The following is a 21,012-nucleotide window of genomic DNA, read 5'->3' as shown; positions in this document are numbered from 1 at the left end:
TGTGTTTCTGGGAACAGACATATGCATATGCACACATATGTAAAAATGTATACATTTCTGTCTGTCAGAGTATCATTTAGTTAAAAAAAAACAAAAAGAACATATTTTTTCATTATTTGTCATCCTGGGATCTATCCTAGAAACAGGTTGAAAGCTAAACCATCACAGCTACTATATTCTATTTTCATTCCAACTTTTGACTTCAGTCAATTCTTTATTGTTTCACCCATCACGTCATTGATTTCTTCTCCATTCTCCATAATGTGGCCAAAGCCATTGCTTCTCTGCCCATATTTGCCTTCTCTTACTACAAACTGTCTATGGCTGGGTGAACTGATGTGAGCTGATCTGACCTGATCTGACTATTCATTCAGTTCTAATAAAGAGCAAATGAAATAATGTTAAAAGGAAAGCTAAGGGGAAATAAAAGTTCATGTATGAAGTACTAAATACCTAGTAGAAAATATTAAATTCAATACATTCTTTAACTCCAGAACTCTACTCATGCTATAGTTGAATGTAAAATACACATGTAAAAACACAGGTAATTAATCAGGTAATTGATTACCTGTACAAACAAGTAGTATAGTTTATATACATCTTCAAATAGTGCTGGTCAACAAATATCTATTAAATGAAATGTATTACCTCCCATCCAAGTCCAGCAACAAACTCTTCATATGCTTGGCTTCCTTTGTCATTGGAAAGGATTGAACACTTGTCTTCTTGACCTTCAGCAATGTAAAACACTGCAATTTTATGTGTTTCACGGCTACAAATTTTTAAATTTAAAGGAGTAAGAATTCTTATATATAAAATTTTATTTTACTACTACCACCAGCATGACTTCTACTATACAGCTTACATTTACTAAGAAATTACTAGGGGTCAGTCACTATTCTAGAAAGGTTCCACACATGATCTCATTTACTCTTTGCAACTACCCTAATGAGGTAAGCATTATCAGCGTCACCTCCATGTAGGGGTGGTTGAAAGGAGACACAGAAAGTTTTTAAAAAGCACATACACCAAGCTGGAGACTGGGAACTGAAGCAGGAAGTCTAGTTCTTGAGGTCACTCTCTAAAGACATATGGCATATTTAACAGCATGTTACAACACATTGACAAGTTCTCTCTACTTTTGGCAGAAAATATATTTGAAAGCATTTTAAATGGATATCAATTGTGAATAGATCCATGTTCCTACCCATATTTCATTATTTCTAAACTTTGAGCTAGGGATACTGGATAGTTCTATGACTAGAACTGTAGAACATGCCTCACAAAACTTTATGAAAAACACAAACTTCTTCCAAGGAGAACACACTTAGATACTTTCTTTGTGAGGGGGTATACCCACTTCATGCTCTGACTAATCTGATGGTGCCTGGTAGGGTGAATAGCTGTAGAGGGAAACCTCTTAGGCCATATAGACATTTCATCCACTTTTTCCATGATGGGTTTTGGCCATGTTACTGTTAAGTCTAGTAAACATAATATGTGCCTTGAGGAAAGGTGCCCAGTTGAATCTCTGGTGAGCTGACCAGAGATATGATGATATATTTAAATGTATTAGTGACCAATTTCTACAAATTATACTCTAAAGTGTCAAAATAACTGGATCTCTGCCAAGCAATTTGGTAACAGTTTAGAGATGAAAACATGGTTCTCACTGAAACAGTGGTTTAATCAAGAATCGTTCATTCCACACTCTCATCATTCAAGAGTTTTATTTTACTCTAGTTTTTATCTTCTAAAATTTGAATCACCACTTCTGTAGTAGTTCCATCCCTCTCATATTTGCATTGCATTCTGAAAGATCTCATAGAAAAAAACTATTAAGTGCATAAACAATATGAAAATGTTTCTGTTGTCTAATATCTCAACATTGTAATCATGTTATAGACATCCATATTGGTGGAATTTGGGCTTCATATTTTATTCTCAAGGACATTCTCAAGCATGTCCTTCTGAAGTTTGTTTTTGTTTGTCTGTTTTACTAACAATCAGACTGAATTAAAATTCAACCAAAAAGTCATATAAATAAATGGAGGAGAGTTCTCTCATATTTATCCAGACAGCTTATTCATTTCTACCCCCATAGTTTACATGTAATAAACATACAAGGCAAACCACAAAATTTCACAAAAAATTACAAAAACTTGTTATCTGAATATATAAGCAAAGAACATTAACTGTTACTATTTTTGTACAAAAAATGAGCAGCTACTATATTGTATTTTGTAACTGATTTTTTCACTTATAATATTTATGAACACTTTATTGTACAAAACATACATAACATACAACTCTCCATTTGAACCATTTTTTAGTGTGAACACTTTAATACTATGTGCTTCTATAACCAAGTTATTTAATGGTAGTATAGCATTCCATTGTATTAATATACTACATACCAAATCCTCATTCTAGGACATTTAGGTTGCTTCCATTTTTAGAGACATTTTCTCATTGTCTTTGATATGTCCTTAAAATAAATTCATACAAATGGAATCTTGAACACTAACCATTTTTAAGGCTTTTGATGTGCACTGTCCTGCTGCCACTGGAGAAGGTGAACAATCTGAACACCCTAACTGGTGTGGCATGAGCACATTCTTAGGGGTGCCTCTCTTGATGAGAACAGGTGTTATAAAGAGAGGTGAGTTTTGTGGGGACGGATCCCTGGGACTCAGTGCTTTAGTATAGATCGTGTGCTCCCAGACTGTCTGTCAGTAAACTTGTCCTCATGCAGTGTAAAGTTCTGAAGGTAACACCATTTAGTCCCTGACTGACAAGCAGGGTATATACACAGCCTAGAATATGACTCCCTTATTCTCAGAGATATAATAATTTGGGGCCTCAGATGATACTAGAGACCATAACCATGACCTAAAAGACTGTGTCTTTCAACCAAGAAGAAAAAAGTATAGTTACTTAATTTCTTTTGGCAGCTCTCTCTCTATATTTAAAAGAACTCAGTATTTATTTTTTCTCTATTCTATGTACTTTGCATACATGAAAACAGTCTTAGGTTTATCTGAAATGTTTTTGTTTATTCTCCTTAAAGTCCAAACTTTTTACATTGTAGCTGCTCACATATCCTTGAGTCGTCATTAACTAAATGTGGGAGCACAAAGGAGCTAAGCCCCAATAACTGCCTGCCTGATATAGGTGTGAGGAAAGGTGACTTTTAGCTATGAACATTAATCAAGTTTCATATCCTCCAAAATGTTAGCACCACAGAGAGCATGCATGGATGCAGAAGCTGTTGTTTGGCCTTATGAGAGCCAGGGTTTTGAAATGATAATTAGCAACATCAACTGCACTTCATATCCATAAGCTGCAGGACCCATGCATGAAGGAGCAGGTAATTGAAGAATACACATATGTAATATCAACCATTTCCTCTTCTTCATTAGAATGCATTTTTCTTCCTTATTAGAAATAGACCAGAATAGAAATAGACCAGAAATAGACAAATTTCCCTATGCTGTCACATTAAAAAGCTAAAGAAGAAACAATTTTAATCTTCACCTTACCATGTGGTGACAAGAGGCATTAATATTTAAAAGGGGAAACTCACTATAATTTGTATGTATAGTCATCACACTATTTACATCTTTGCTAACTTCACAGTATACAAAGGATATAAATGATTGCAAGACAGCCTCTACTTTTCCTAAGTACATGCTAAGAACTATGCCTTGACAGCATAGAGAGAAACTGATAACAGAAATAAATAAAAACATCTGAATTGAAAGTTGAGGGACAAGGTATGTTACATGCTAACTGACCAATATATGCCACAGTCTATATTTCTCATAGCTGAAGAGTACTGACTTATTTTCACTTAAAAAAAACCCAAACAAAACCTTGAAAACACCCTTTACCATAAAGTAAGTTGACACTTTTTTGATGTCAAGAAGGCACCAGGAGTTGGGGTTTTAAGTGGAAGGCAGAGGAGTTGGGGTTTTAATCAAGGGGCAGAGGATTTGCTAGTCAGCTGTCCAAAACTGTATTTACTGCAACAGTACCCCAAGGAGCTAATTCAATTGTACCTCATGCAATTAAAGTTCAGTAACATTCACAAGATACCAATGTATTCACTTAATACTAAGAAGCATGAAGTAATTCAGCATATGCTTGAAAAGCAGGGTTTGGAACCCAAGTGACTGCTTATTTAATACTGGAAGATGAGAGGGAGAGGACAGTGAATCCCTAAGTCCTTCAGAAAAAGTCCCTCACAGAATTTCCAAGAGAATTCAGTCCCTATTCTTCTAGAGAAAAAGAAGCACAACAACAACTGGGAAACTGAATATGATGAGGGTCAATGCAAGGAATAACTGCTTCAGGTTTTTCAAGTCCCAATGGGAGACCTAATGATATTCTTAAAGAGAATGAAAGAGGAACAAAAGACATTTTTTAAATGAATATTTTAAAAACTAAAGATTAAGGAAGTAGTTTGTTCAAGATTTTTGAGTAGCTGTTATGTACCAAGTATTATATTTACTTCACTGTGGTGTTTTTTTGGAAGCACTCATTTCCCAAAATCAAAAAACTGGTTGTGAGCTATTTTTAGAACTGTGTCTAAGATTGTTTGAAAAAGAGGGAGAACTGAGATTTGACCAGCTTTGGAAAATGAGGCTTCCTGTTAGGAAGTTACCAATTACAACAAATTGATTTTATCCTTCCTAACACTGTAGAGCACAAACTGCAGAATACCAGTGCATTAGTACACAGCATGGGGTAAGAAGTCAGACTCACTTGCTTCAAGCAACACAATTGTGAGAGCACAGGAAAGACATTTGGCCTAGCTAAGGCTCTCTTCTTCATCAGAAAGAAAGATGGTTGCAGAGATTAAATTAGAATAAATGGCCACTGGCTACCACATGAAAAGCACAGATTAGGTGGGAGCGCCAACCTCTTTTTAGTGTAAGCAAGTGTGTAAGCTTATTCCTCAAGGGTAAAAACACCAAAAGAATGACATGTGCAAATGTCACTAGATTCTGTGTTACAGAACTACCCTTGGGTTTTCTGCAGGTATAGCCATCTATAGTCCTGCAGACGTTATCTATCATCTAAGACAGTAGTCACCAACCTTTTTTTGGAACCAGACACCAGTTTTGTGAAAGAATTTTTCCAAGGACTGGAGCCTGGGGGTCGGGGAGATGGTTTTAGAACAGTCTCTGCACAGTTAAACCTCTCTGCTAGTGATAATCGGTATTTGCAGCCGCTCCCCAGCACTAGCATCACTGCCTCAGCTCTACCTCAGATCATCAGGCATTAGATTCTCATAAGGAGCACACAACCTAGATCTCTTGCATGCAAAGTTCACAGGAGGGTTCAGGCTCCTATGAGAATCTAATGCCACTGCTGATCTGACAGGAGGCAGAACTCAGGTGGTAATGCGAGTGATGGGGAGCAGCTGTCAACAGAGATGAAGCTTTGTTTGCTTGTAGCCCACCACTCAGCTCCTGCTGTGTGGCCTGGTTCCTAACAGGCCATGGACAAAAATACTGGTCCATGGCCTGGGGTTGGTGACCCCTGATCTAAGACACACAAAGACAGAAGGGAATAAATTGGTGTCATAAATTTTCACATACCACTGACGGGAGTCTAGATTTTTTAGCTCTCTCAATAATTTTGAATTTTTCTTCAACAGATGAAAATTCTTCCTATAAAGAAAAAGGGATGGAAGAAAAGTCATGTAATCAGACCAATTTTTCCATTTCTAGTCAATCAACTGACAAACTTCCCTATCATCCATCCATTCACCCATCTACCCATCCCCTGCATGAACAAAAGATTTGCAATCACAGCCACAGAATGAACTCTATTCTCCTTATGACACTCAAAGGTAGCAAAATTCCAACGCATTCCATTGCTATCCAGTGACACTGGATGGCTCTATGGTGAGTATATGACTTGTGTGCTTGTGCCTGTTTTTTCACTGTTGGCTCTGCTAATAATCTCTTTCCCCTACCTCTGTCCTTAAACATTCTACTCCATTGTCAAGTTCCAGCTCATATACACCCCCTTCCACAAAGTCTTCTCCATTGAATCATACTTTCCATTGGATTTAACTGTTCCTCTTGAACTCCTGTGTCATGCCGTTTTTCATTTAAAATGTTTGATGCCCTTTAAAATATACACTAGATGTTTGGAATCAATCTGTCCATCAGTATAGCAAAGTTTCTAGCTTTAATTTAGCAGCAGAAAGGTGTAAAGAAGAGAAAAATTTCCCTTTCTATTCTCTGCTTCCCCAACTCCAATTTGATAAAGAATAATAATCACACAAAAATAACAACAAAATAGTTAAAAGTGTAGAGCAAATTGTTACCTTCTGTCCCAAGAATTCATTCCCAACTCATCAAGCAACAACCTGCAAAAATAAAAGGGTCCCTGGGGTTCCACTGGTGAGGGCTGCTCCTGGCTGGGGACTCTCAGGGCCGAATCAGAGTTATCCCTCTGAACATACTCATCTTCTTGTGCATTCTGGTGCAAAAGGACCTTGATGATTTCCTTCTCTTGGTCACGGTTCATTCCAAGTGGGGGTGGGGAAGGCTCATTTAGATTTAGCTGTGATGGTAAAAGACATTCAGGACTAGTGTGGCCAATGTTTTCAAGTAATTTATCAAGGACATCATCTCCCTCTGCAGTCTGAGAAAAATCTCTCTGAGGTCCGAATGGTTGATGATGCCAGCTCGAAATCAGAAATGAAGGATTTCTGTTGTTGGGTGTTAAGCAGCCTTCTAAATGTCCATACAAAACCTTCCCATCCCAGCAGTACTTTCCCGAGATGTCCCTCACAATTACCCTCACATCTGAGAGGGTGCCCACTGGTGAGCTGCCTGCCATTCCTTCTGTGGGTGTCTGAAGGTAGGAGATGAGGGTGCTATCATTAAATACAAACAGCTGCAAGTTTGGACTCCTGAACACCTCGGAGGAAAGCTCAGAAGCTTCCACAGGCGTGTTGTCATGATTCTCGCTGACCAGGCTATGCAGTACAGCTGGGCCCCCATGGAGGGGGAAGTGTCCCAGGTGGTTCACCAGGTGGGCCATCACCATTTTGGCAGTCAGAGGGATTAGCTCCAAACTTCGTCTCTTCCTCTCTGTGAACAGGAGTAAAGAAACATAAAGAAGCAGTGGATAATGAAGATTAACACTCAATATCATCAAATTTCAATTTGTAGTTACAATATTGGCTTTTTTTAAGTCTGGGAATCTTTTTCACCTATTTTCTTTTTTTAACATATTCTATGTGGAAAAAAAAGCACAAATTAAATAGACTGCTAAAAGAATCAACTTACATGAAGATTTCACTCTGAAAGGGACATTTAAAAATTTATGTGTACACAATAAACAAAAGAACAAGAGAAAAGTCCTTGTTGTTAAAAAGGTGGTGGTTTGGGAACTCTAGGAAGTCAGAATCTGCAATTGAAAAGGATGGCACAGCTGGAGAGCTGAGGCATGGAGGTTGATGAGGGCAGGTGGAGGCTGGGCCAGAGAGGTTACCTTGCTTTTTTCAGTGGGATACAGGCAGACAATGATAAGAAAATGAATCCAGCCTGTGACTGCTTAAATATAGTTTACAGTTGTGAGTATGCAAAACAGTTTGTTTTTATATTATTATTTATTAATTATTGTGCTATTTTCTGCACAAAGAACTTCAAAACTACTTGTGGCGACCCTCTATATTTTGCAGTTTACTTTAAGGTCATTGTGATAGCACTGGCTTCCCTGTGGGTACTCTCTCTACATTCTCCACAATGCTTCCATCTGCAGTGTCTCCTCAGGCATCTCCACGTGAATCTGCTCCTGCTTTTGCTGAAACCCCGGAGAGGGAAGAAGAGAGACAGAAACAGAGAGACCAAAAACATCAGTGTGAGAGAGAAACATTGATCACTTGCTTTTTGTATATCCTCCCTTCTCAGGGATTGAACGCACAACCCAGTTCTGGAACCTCAAATTTTGAGATCAGGTAGTAGGCTGGATTGTTTTCTCCTGAGGACCCTTTCCTTTTCATGCAGAATAGTACTGGCTTCATAATTATGAATTTGGAACTGTTATTCTATGGTTTTTAAAATGGTTGGAAGAGGAAACCCACCAACAAAAGAACCACCAACAAATAACAATGGAAGAAGGTAAAGGAGGGAGTGGAAGCCACACTAATCTCAACCCAGGGCCAATCTGGAAATACAACTAAGTGGTGGTAAAATAACCCAGAAAAAACAACTGAATAAGAATGAGAGAGAACCCTCAAAACCACATACAGACAGAAGAACCAGCTTCAACAAAACCTGTCCATACCTGCACAACAGAATACAAGATGTGGTGGATGGAGTGACCCTCAGTTAACCAGCTGTAGGGAAGGACCCACCAAAGAAAGACCCAACAACCATCAAAACCCAAAGACAGACAGAGAGCCAACATAAACACAGCCCAAGACCAGCAAGCTCAGGAGATCAAGGAGACTGCACCACTGAATCTCACATATTTTCTACCATAGAAGTTCATACCAGAAACCCAGGGAGTCAGAACACATCAATTTAAGAAGTAGAGGCTAACAAGAAGAGTCTCACAAACAATGGGGAGACAAAGAAATAATCCCCAAGTGAAAGGAAAGGAGTAGGCCTCAGAAAGAATGCTACTCATGAAATAGAGGCAACTCAACTATCAGATATTGAGTTCAAAGCAATGGTTACCAGGAGGCTCAATGAGCTCACAAACAGTTACCAAAAACTACAAGGAGACTACAAGGAATTCATTGCAAACTATATCAACATGAAAAAAGAAATAGAAACTATCAACAAAGGCCAAGAGGAAATGAAGAAGACAATTTCTGAACTGAAGAACACAGTAGAAGGAATCAAAAGCAGGCTTGATGAAGCAGAGGATCAGATCAGTGAGCTGGAGGACAAGGTAGAAAAAAATACCTAGAAAGAGCAAGAAAAGGAAGAGGCTCAGAAGAATGAACAGGGGTTAAGGGAAATGCAGCACAACATGAAATGTAACAATATCCGTATAAAAGGGACACTAGAAGGAGAAGAAGAACAGCAAAGGACAGAAAATGTGTCTGGAAAGTAATGATGGAAAAATTCCCCAATTTGATGACAGAAAAACTCACACAAATCCAGGAAACAGGGAGAGTTTCAATCAAAAGGAACCCAAAGAGGCCCACTTCAAGACACACCATAATTAAAATGGAAAAATTCCAAGACAAAGAGAGAACCTTAAAGGCAACAAGGGAGAAACATGAAGTAACATACAAAGAGAGCCCCGATAAGGCTAGCAGCCACCTTCTCAATGGAAACACTCCAAGCCAGAAGGGAATAGCAAAGAAACATTCCAAGTAATGAAAAACAGAGACCTGCAACCAAGACTACTTTACCCAGCAAAGCTCTCAATTAAAATGTTAAGGCCAAATAAGGAGCTTCCTGGACAAAAGAAGCCTCAAAGAACATACCTCTTCCAAACCAGCTCTGCAAGAGATGCTAAAGGGTCTGCTTTAAGAAGAGGAAGAAAAACAGTGAAAGAGAGGAACACAGGTACAAAAAATGGCAATGATAAGTACCTATCAATAATAACCTTAAACATAAATGAATTAAATGCCTGAATCAAAAGATATAGAATAGCTGAATGGATAAGAAATCATGAATTACACATACACTGCCTACAAGACACCCACCTCAGAAAAAAAAGACCTTCACATACTGAAAGTGAACGACTGGAAACAAATATTCCAAGCAAATAAGAAAAAAAAGCTGGGTTAGGAATACTCATATCAGACAAAACAGACTTCAAAAAAAAGAGCCATAAAAGGAGACCCAGCAGGTCACTTCATAATACTTAAAGGAAGAATCCATCAATAAGATACAAACATTGTAAATATATATGCATCCAACATAGGAGCACCCAAATACATAAAGAAAATCTTGGAGGACTTCAGGAAAGATATTGACAGCAACACAATTATAGTAGGGGATTTTAACACCCCACTGTCAAAAATGGACAGATCTTCCAAACAAAATATCAACAAAGACATTGTGGCATTGAACAATGCCCTAGAGGAAATGGACTCAACTGATATATATATATAGAGAGAGCCTTTCATCCCAAAGAAGCAAAATAAACACTCTTTTCAAATGCACATGGAACACTTTCAAAGATAGACCACAAGATAGGACACAAAACAAACCTCAACAAATTCAGGAAAATTGAAATCATATCAAGGATTTTCTCCAGCCACAAGGGACTGAAACTAGAAACCAACCTCAAAGAAAAAAACCCAAAACACTCAAAATCATGGAGACTGAATAGCATGCCATTAAACAATGAATGGGTCAAGAATGAAATCAGGAAAGAAATAAAAAAATTTCTGGAAACAAACAAAAATGAACTCACAACAATCCAAAACTTATAGGACACAGTGAAGACAGTCTTGAAAGGAAATTTCATAGCGATACAGGCTTACCTAAAAAAAAATAGAAACCTTTCAAACAAACAACCTTACCCTATGTCTACAAGAACTTGAGGAACAACAAAGATAGCCCAGAACAAGCAGAAGGAAGGAAATAACCAAGATCAGAGCAGAATTAAATGACATAGAGACTAAAAGCACAATTCTAAGGATCAATGAATCCAAGAGCTGGTTCTTTGAAAAGATAAACAAAATCGACAAGCCTTTAAGTAGACTCATCAAGAAAAAAAGAGAGAGGACCTAAATAAACACAATCAGAAAGAGGACAGATTACAATTGACACCACAGAAATACAAAGGATTGTAAGAAATTACTATGAAGAACTGTATGCCAAGAAATTGGAAAACCTAGGTGAAATGGAGAAATTTCTAGAAAAATAGAATCTTCCAAAACTCAGTGAAGCAGCAGAAGAAAGCCTGAACAGACCAATAACAGCTGATGAAATTGAAGCAGTAATCAAAAAGCTTCCAACACACAAAAGCCCGGGACTGGATGGTTTCACAGGAGAATTCTACAAAGAATTTAAGGAAGAGCTAAGCCCTATCCTTCACAGATTATTCCCAAAACTTCAAGAAGATGGAAGACTCCCAAACTCTTTTTATGAAGCCAACATCATCCTAGTCCCAAAACCAGATAAAGACACAACAAATAAAGAAAACTTCAGGGCAATATTGCTGATGAACATAGATGCTAAATTCTTCAACAAAATATTGGCAAACTGCATCCAGCAATACATTAAAAAGATCATAGATCATGGTCAAGTGGGATCCATTCCAGGGATGCAAGGATGGTAAAATATTCATGAATCAATAAATGTAATACATCACATAAAAAAAAATGAAAGACAAAAATCACACGATCATACCAATAGATGTGGAAAAAGTCTTTGACAAGGTACAGCACCCATTTATGATACAAACACTCAGCAAAGTGGGAATAGAGGAAACATTCCTCAACATAATAAAGGCCACATATGAGAGACCTACAGCCAACATCATACTCAATGGGTAAAAACTAATGCTCTCCCACCAAGATCAGGAACAAGACAAGGATGCCTGCTTTCACCACTTCTATTCAACATACTTTTGGAAATCCTAGCCACAACATTTGGACAAGAAAAAGAAATAAATGCATCCAAATTGGAAAGGAGGGAGCAAAATTGTCATTGTTTGCAGATGACATGATAGTGTACATAGAAAATCTACAGACTCCACCAAAAATGTACTCAACCTAATACATGATTTTGGCAAAACAGTGGGATACAAAGTCAATATTCAGAAATAAAAGGCATTTGTGTACACCAACAATGAAATATCAGAAACAGAAATCAGGAAAATAATCCTATTTGATATAGCAACAAGAAAAATAAAGTACCTAGGAATAAACCTAACCAAGGAGGTAAAAGACATGTACTCAGAAAACTATATAATACTGAAGAAAGAAATTAAGGAAGACACAAACAAAAGGAAGCATGTACTATGCTCATGGTTTGGAAGAATTAACATCATCAAATGTCCATACTACGCAAAGCAATTTATAGATTCAATGAAATCCTTATTACAGTACCAATGACATATTTCACAGATAGAGAACAAAAACTTCAAAAATTTAATGAAACCATAAACAACCCCAAATAGCTGCAGTAATTTTGAGAAAGAAGAACAAAGTAGGAGGGATCACAATACCTGATATCAAACTGTATTACAAGGCCACTGTAATCAAAACAGCCTGGTACTGGCATAAGAACAGGCACATAGACCAGTGGAATAGAACAGAGAGCCCAGAAATAAATCCAAGTCTCTATGGTCAATTAATATTCGACAAAGGCAGAAGCAGCATAAAATGGAGTAAAAATAGCCTCTTCAACAAATGGTGTTGAGAGATCTGGACAGCTACATGTGAAAAAATGAAACTCAAGCACCAACTTACACTATATACAAAAATAAATTCAAGGTGGATAAAAGATTTAAATGTAAGTCGTGGCACCATAAATGTCCTAGAGGAAAACATAGGCAGGAAAATCTCACACATTCCATGCAGGAACAACTTCACTGATATGTCCCCTAAAGCAAGGGACATATGGGAAAGAATAAACAAATGGGACCTCATCAAATTAAAAAGCTTCCGCATGGCTAAAGAAAATAGCATTAAAATGAAAAGAGAACCAACTATATGGGAAAACATATTTGCCAATGATACCTCGGACAAGGGTTTGATCTCTAAAATATATAAAGATCTCACACGACTCCTCCAGCAAGACAAAAAACCCAATTAAAAAATGGGCAAAAGACTTGAGCAGACACTTCTCCAAGGAGGACATACAGAGAGCCCAGAGACATAGGATGCTCAATGTTACTACCCATCAGAGAGATGCAAATTAAAACCACAATGAGATACCACTTCACACCATTGAGAATGGCCATCATAAACAAAGCAACAAACAACAAGTGTTGGCAAGGTTGTGGAGTAAAGGGAACCCTAGTGCACCGTTGGTGGGAATGCAGACTAGGGAAACTACTGTGGAAATCAGTATCAAATTTCTTCAGTAAAGTAAAAATGGAACTGTCTTTTGACTCAGCAATTCCACTGCTAGGATTATATCCTAAGAGCCCTAAAATACCAATCCGAAAGAACCTATGCATCCCAATGTTCATAGCTCCACAATTTATAAGAGCCAAATGCTGGAAGCAACCAACCTAAGTGCCTATCAGTAAATGTGTGGATGAAAAAACTATGGTACATTTACACAATGGAATACTACACAGCAGAAAGAAAGAAGGAGCTCCTACCCTTTGTGACAGCATGGATGGAACTGGAGGGCATTATGCTAAGTGAAAGAAGCCAGGTGGTGAAGGGCAAATACCATATGAACTCACCTTAAGTGGAATAAAATTAACAAAAGGAAAAAGCAAACAAAATATAAGCAGAGACATTGAAATGCACAATCTAACAATAATCAGAGGGGAGGGGGGAGAGGACAATGGGGGAAAGGGTTTTTGGGAACTACTGTAAAGGACAGGTGGACAAAACCAAGGGGCAGGTTGGAAGCAAGGGAGGGACGTGGTTTTGGCTGGGGTGGGGAGGGGAGTGGGGCAGGAAATGCAGACAACTGTAATTGAACAATAACATAATTAAAAAAATAAAATAGTTTCAAAAGAAAAAAGATCATTGTGACAATTTATGTTTTGTTGTGAGGGTATTTCAAATATTTCACTGAATCTGATATATTCATTCATGTAAATACTTACATGGTTTAACTAAATTTGTAGTTGATGATTAAATGGCGAAGAGCAACTGGTTTACAAAATTTTCAAGACTTTAAATATACAGAAAGATTTGAGAACAGCGTCTAAAAGTGGGCTTTGTAAAATGTTTGAGGTATATGGGCAAAGCAGATAAACTAAATCCCTAAGTACAGCCTGAATGACCCACCTAAGATTGACAGTAGTTAGGGAGAGTTTAATCCACCACAATAATAGAAATAAAATTGTGCATTACTCTAAGAACAAGTTAAAGTGAAACCTTTTAATTCTAACAAAAATATCACTAGATGTTAAATAAACTAAGATTTAAAATCTGGGCTTACAGGTTTAGGGCATACTTATTTTCTAAATTCACAATTTATTAATACAAAATTACTTTAATATTAATTTAATCTAAATCCACAACATGAAATTTAACTTTCTTATGTCAAACACCCTTCTTCTCAGACACTGAAAATCCAATTGATTTTTCTATAAAATAACACTTTTATGATGTATAAACCCTAGAAACAATTAAACTCTAGAATCTAAGAAATTCTATGTGATGACTGAGTAAAACAAGGCTGTCTTGACTTTTCTTGAATTTTTTGTTTTTTTCCTTTTGTGTGAACAAGAAATTATCTGTATTCGGTAATGCAAAATAAAAATTTCACATAAAAAACACTCCTATTTTAGAAGCAAAGAAGTCATCTAATCAATTTCTAAAATTCAACTCTTCTTCTCGTCCCTGGTAGAACTGTATATGACTTCCAAACAGCTGAAACATTTAAAATACTTCGATTAATTCCCTTGAAATCACAGCTATGAATGGCTTTGCTTTTGTGTCCACATTAACTTTTTCAAAGTTATACATGCTTTTTAATCGTGCTGATCATTTCATATGAATGTATGCTCCATCAGAAATGTTAATGCCCCACCAACAAAGGCACAGCCAGCTCAGGTATCATAATGTAAGACACCATGTGGTGATATAGTAGAGCATGATTTGAAACTAATCACAAAGGTCCAACTTGATAAAGCCCAAGGCGTAAAACAACAACTGCAGAGGCAACTTTCCCCTACTTTTACTTACATAGGTTGTGTTTTCAATCTGAGATAAATATAAATTTGTATTTTAATAAATGTTTGAATTCTACAATGGGAAATTAACCTGTAGTCACACTAATCAAGTCATAAACCATGACACACCCAAAGAAAAACCCAAAATATTTTTGGTACTAAAAAGTAAGAAAAGGTAATATTTATAAAATAAGAATTGTTCTTCCCTGGCAGACTTCAGCTGAATCAACTGCTCATAGGTGCCCTGAGAAATAAAAAGAAAATCTAAACTCCATTAGAGAAGAAACAAGCTCATGACTTCTATAAACTATGAAAAAATATATTCCAAGTATTTATTTTTTTTAAATTTAGGAATTAAATATAAAATCAGTAATTTTAGGTTGTCCTTTAACTTATATTATTTTTAAAACTCCTCCCCTCCCTTCATTTTAAGCACTTAAGTATTAATGATGAGAGCCCATGTGCATGCCATTAATGACTTTTCCTTGAGCGGGGCCAGCAGCTACAGTAGGTAGTCAAATGTGTTTCTTGGAAATTTTTGGTGAAAAAATCATTTGAAAATAATAGATAAAATATAATATCGCTTACCAGAAACATTACTTGACTAGAAATAGTCTGGTTATGAATAATAAATTATGGCATTAAATGAAAGCAAAAATCCCTCATATATGAGCACATATTGTTTAAACGAAAATATCTAAGTTATCTCTATTTTTCCTCTTTACTCTGAACAGGATATAGTCACTCAGAAAGAGCATCTGTGTGTGCCAATACGTTTCTAAGGCTCTTTGCTTTTTTATTTAAAGTGGTACGTATTATTTTTAGTACCACAGAACTATTATTAGAACAAGACAGCATAAGGTCCTGAGGTTTTCTGGAGAACAGATATATTCAAGTCAAAGAATATTATACACAGAAAGAAAAATGCTACCAAAATTTAAAGGTGTATTTTTAGGTTCTTCCTTTCTCACTAACCTGCTAATCTGCTATTTTCAAGTGACGAGTCATCATAAGTGGTGGACCCATTTTTGTGATAGCTACGTGAGATGAATACAAATATATGACTGTAGGAAAGAGTTAATTTTCTTATGAGACATAGACTTCAAGGAAGAAAACAAAAGAAACAGATAAAGGGTCACTTTATTTTAAAAAGTATGGTTTGAATTTACAAGTGTGGGGAAAAAAGGCAAGAAAATATTGCAGTTTAAATGAACAGTGAATTCCAGGAAAAGACATCTACATGATTAAGCAAATGGAGGGCAAAAAGAGGACAACATGAAAATCTGCCACTTACCATCCACCAACAACACAATTCAAAATGGGTCTTTAGTGCACTCTTGCAAAATATCAAAGTGAGGTTTCAGGAACCTGATCATTAAATCTTAAATTCAAATCCCACCTCCATTACTTCTCAGATATATATCCTTGGAAAAATCCCTTCACCTCAGTTTGCTCATCTACAAAATGGAGCTAACATAAGGACTGGGTGATTCCAGAGCCCTTGTTCCTGACTGGTGCCTCACCTCCTGTCCTCTTCATCCGCACCTTACTAGGCACCTTCTTCTCAGCCTGAACTACAGTCCAGACTCTATAGTCTACAAGCATAGCCCTGGACTCCATGGCCTTCCTCAGCTAATGCCTACTGTGGCCTTCCTTTCACCACCAAAGGCTCCACAAGAGGAGTCTGTCTTGAAATTCTGAATGGTCATCCCCTAGGGTATCTGTTCATGCTGTCTGGTTAGAGACTAGCAAAACCTACCACCAAGCATTTATTTGGGAAATAAAACAATTCCTGTTCTGTTGTCACCCTCCCTGGGCTTTGTGAAGCACCTACCACTGCTGACCTTCCTTGGCTCTTTATCTGCCCTCTTCCTTTGACTTCCTAGAAATGACTTTTGATGCTTTTTTCCATTTCCCTCATTTTGCTTTCCTAGTGATATTTCCTCCTTCTTTTTCCACAGGGTTCCATTCTTGGTCCTCCACACCTACATTTTTTTAAACTTTTAATTTTGAGATTATTGAAGATTCATATGCACTTGTGAGAAAAAATACAGAGATATCCCAAATATCCTTCACCCCAATAGTAACATCTTACATAGCTATAGTACCATATCAAAATCAGGAAACTGACATTGAGACAATTCATCAATATTTAGAGTTTGGTAGTTCTACATACACTCATTTGTGTATGTGTGTGTGGGAAGGTACAGTGCTATTTTATTAGTTTTATGTATAGATAACACATGCACATTTTGACTCACATTCCAGAGAAGGGGTCTTGTCATTCTGGGGAAAAGAGTGGTTGAGGAAGACATACAGCAGCTCCTAAGCCCTGATGATACCCACACACTCTAAAGTGGTCCCTGTGCTGTGAAAAGAGCTATCCTTAAACTGTGGCATGTAAATTAACATCTTTCTCTTCATGATGCTCCTTAGTCTAGAACACTTTACCAGCTTCTTTCAATGTCTGTCCACCCTTCTAAGTCTGGCTTTGGTTCGTCTCCATGGGAAGCCCCTATGGTGCTACCAGTCCACAAATGAGTCCTTTTGTATTAATCCTGTCTCTCCTATTAAATGTAGAACTCCTTTGGGATACAAAGTAAACTGTTTTTGTGAGTTCCATGGGTCTGAAATATATGGGTCTTCAATAACACAAAATTCAACTAAGGTGGGAAAAGAAAAGGAAAGAGAAGAAACAAGGAAGGCAGAACTTTCACAGAGGACTATAGAAACTAAGATTTCAAAAACTAGATTTAAAAAAAATCACAGCAAGCGTGAATAAAAGGCTAGAACCTTTACTTTTCCTGCCCACAAGAATCAATATTCTGAAAAAAAACCTCACCCTCTTCAACAGTAAACAGGTTGCCCATTTCTGCTGATGAATGATATTGGACTGGCTCAGAATTCTTCACATTTGCCAGTGGTAGGAAAGGGTCATAATCTGAGGATGACAGGTCAGCCAGGGTCAGTGTGTAGTGACTCTGTTGGGTGTATGTGCTTGAGCCACATACACAGCAGTGTAGAACCTGTGAAAAAAAGAAGGGAATGTATGCCATGGATGCTGCTAACCTTCTGTACCTGATAATTTGTCAGACTACAACAGCACTTAGGAGGTAGGACTCCTGCTTGGTAGTACTTGAAAACATCAAATCCTTTCCATTCTAAAGCATAATCTTGCTATTGGCAAGTTCATTCGTTCCTTTCACATCAATGCCAATAAATATATTCTCAAGGCAAGAAAACAAAACAAAAAAAACAAAAGTAAAAAGTGCTTATTTCACCATTCTGTGTGGTTGTACATACGTAGGTCCTGCTTTAGTCCACCAAGGACAACAGAAGTAATTAGAAAGGACTAAATCTGGAGACGAAGACTAGCTATGGAATAAGCCATAAGGTAAACCACCATCACTAATAGTGAAGGGTAGACTGCAAGCAATAAGCAGAGACTGTCAGCATTTCACAAATGCTCATGACCTTAAATTAGTATAACTCACAACCCCAAGAATTGGAAAGACTACTTTAATACAATTTTAAAAGTGTGATTAATGAACTAAATTTAATATGAATTTTTTAAGTACTCTTATTCTCACAAGATCAGTTTCCTAAAAGCTTATCAGTTGTTTACAAATTGCTGTTGACTCTATAAGCTTTTTTAAAAGTATTTTTATTGATTATGGTATTAGAGTTGTTTCATTTTTTCCCTCCCATGTATCCCCCTTTTCCTGGCATCCCTTTTCCAAAACTTCCCTCCACTTAGTTCATGTCCATGGATTTTGTATACAAGTTTGGCTTCTCCATTTCCGATATTGTTCTTAACCTCCCCCTGTCTATTTTGTGCCTACCATCTTTGTACTTTTTATTCCCTGTACCTTTTTCTCTATCCTTCCCCTGCCCCATTCCTGTTGATAACCCTCCATGTGATTTCCATTTCTTTGATTCTGTTCCTGTTCTAGTTGTTTGCTTAGTTTATTTTTGTGATTTCTTTTTTTTTTAGGTTCAGTTGTTGATAGCTGTGACTTTGTTGTCACTTTATCGTTCATAGTTCAGATCTTCTTCTTTTTCTTAGATAAGTCCCTTTCACTTTTCACATAGCAAGGGGCTTGGTGATGATGAACTCCTTTAACTTTACCTTGTCTGGGAAGCACCTTATCTGCCCTTCCATTCTAAATGATAGTTTTGCTGGATAGAGTAATCTTGGATAGAGGTTCTGGCCTTTCATGACTTTGGATACTTCTCTGCAGCCCTTTCTTACCTGCGAGGTTTCTTTTGAGAAATCAGCTGACAGTCTTATGGGAACTCCTTTGAAGGTAACTATCTCGTTTTCTCTTGGGGCTTTTAAGATTCTGTCCTTATCTTTAATCTTGGGTAACTTAATTATGATGTGCCTGGGTGTGTGCTTCCTTGGGTCCAACTTCTTTGGGACTCTCTGAGCTTCCTGCACTGTCTGGAAGTCTCTTTCCTTTGCCAGACTGGGAAGTTTTCCTTCATTATTTTTTAAAATAAGTTCTCCATTTCTTGCTCCTCTTTTCCTTCTGGCTCCATTATGATTTGGATGTTAGCACGTTTAAAGTTGTCCCAGAGGTTCATTCCTAAGCCTCTCCTCATTTTTTTTGAATCTTTGTTTCTTCATTCTGTTCTGATTGGATGTTTCTTTCCTTCTTCTGTTCCAAATCATTGATTTGAGTCCCGGTTTCCTTCCCTTCACTGTTGGTTCCCTGTATATCTTGCTTTATTGCACTTTGGATAACTTTCACTTTTTTCTCTATTTTGCATCTTTACATAATCATTTCTATGTGCATCCTGATGACCAGTGTTTTGAACTGTGCATCTGATCAGTGGGCTATCTCCTTGTCATTTAGTTCTTTTTCTGGAGTTTTGATCTATTCTTTCATTTGGACCATATTTCTTTTTCTCGGAGCACCTGGTAGTTGTAAGGGGCAGAGCCTTAGGTATTTGTCAGGGTGTGGCAACCACTGTGGTGCTATACAGGGGGCAGGAGTCAGAGAGGGAAAAAGTGTTGCTTGCTCAGTTCTTGCCTCACTTTGTCACTTTCTCCACTACCCACAAGTGAATTGTGCCTTTCTAATGCTGATTCCCAGGTGAGTGTGTTTCTGCATGTTATAGGGCCCTGTGGGTCTCTCCAATGAACTCTCCTGTGAGACTGGGAGTTTCTCTCACCACTGCAACCCCAACAAGTTTTTATAGCCAGAGGTTTTGAGGCTTTAGTTTCCCTGGCTGGAAACCTGGGATGTGTGGTCTGTCTCACTCCTCAGCTGTTCTTCCCAGCTTATCTGCAAGGAAATGTGGGACTGCTTGGTCTGCCAGCTGCTGCCTTGCCTGTCCCGTCTATTGCCCTGCCACACATTCTCTTCACCCCGGCTACCCATCTCTGCCCCTCCTACAATCTGGGTGAATGGTTCTTCTTTAACTTATTGGTTGTCAGATTTCCGTACAGTCTGACTTTCTGGCATTTGTTTGTTTTTTGTTTTTAAATTTGTTGTTGCCCTTCTTTGGGTAGCAAAGAGTATCTACCTATGCCCATCTTGGACGAAATTGTACTCTAGAGGCTTTAGAAGCTACGTAAATGCAGATCATCTTGCACATGTCAAAATGTATAAATGAGCTAATAACTATAGAATACTTTACTTTTTGATCATAAATTCAAAATCATAAAATAAAAATGCTGATTTTTATGAAAATCAAGGTAAAACCTTAGAAATTGGGGAGATATCTTTTGGACTATATTTATACAAGTCAATTCACTTTTACTTATTTATTTCAAAAAAATTTTTATTTGGTCCTGGCCGGGTAGCTCAGTTGGCTAGAATGTCTTCCCAATACACCAAGGTTGTGGATTCAATCTCTGGTCAGTGTACATATAAGAATCAACCAATGAATGCATAAATAAATGTAAGAACAAATTGCTGTTTGTTTCTCTCCCTTTTTTGCTCTCTCTAAAATCAATAAAAATTATTTTTATTGAATTTATTGGGGTGATATTGGTTTACAAAATCATACAGGTTTCAAGTATACAATTCAATAACACAGCATCTGTACATTGTACTATGTGTTCACAACTCAAAGTCTAGTCTCCTTCTGTCAATTCACTTTTAGATGAGTAGCTTGATTTACCCACATGGCAGGAGGCCTTGTTTTGGGGCTGGACAGCTTCCTGTTTAGTTCCTTCTACTCATGTTGACTCTTGGG

The 21,012-nt window shown here is 37.4% G+C and overlaps 1 protein-coding gene across 3 annotated transcripts in view; it reads right to left on the bottom strand.

Moving 5' to 3' along the window:
* Positions 1–21,012, bottom strand: part of RALGAPA2 (Ral GTPase activating protein catalytic subunit alpha 2) — a 369,400-nt gene that overhangs the window by 110,075 nt on the left and 238,313 nt on the right. For all 3 annotated transcript variants that reach the window (XM_036009474.1, XM_036009475.1, XM_028523690.2), the window contains 4 exons: positions 17,648–17,831; positions 6,344–7,115; positions 5,607–5,678; positions 649–772 (listed from right to left, as the gene is read on the bottom strand). In XM_036009474.1, the coding sequence (XP_035865367.1) occupies positions 649–772; positions 5,607–5,678; positions 6,344–7,115; positions 17,648–17,831 (1,152 nt within the window). The remainder of the gene's footprint in view (positions 1–648; positions 773–5,606; positions 5,679–6,343; positions 7,116–17,647; positions 17,832–21,012) is intronic.

Source organism: Phyllostomus discolor, chromosome 9, assembly GCF_004126475.2.
Source record: "Phyllostomus discolor isolate MPI-MPIP mPhyDis1 chromosome 9, mPhyDis1.pri.v3, whole genome shotgun sequence".
In the NCBI taxonomy this organism is placed as follows: Eukaryota; Metazoa; Chordata; class Mammalia; order Chiroptera; family Phyllostomidae; genus Phyllostomus; species Phyllostomus discolor.
Note: the sequence above shows the minus strand (reverse complement) of the source record. Positions and strands in the feature narration are given on the sequence as shown.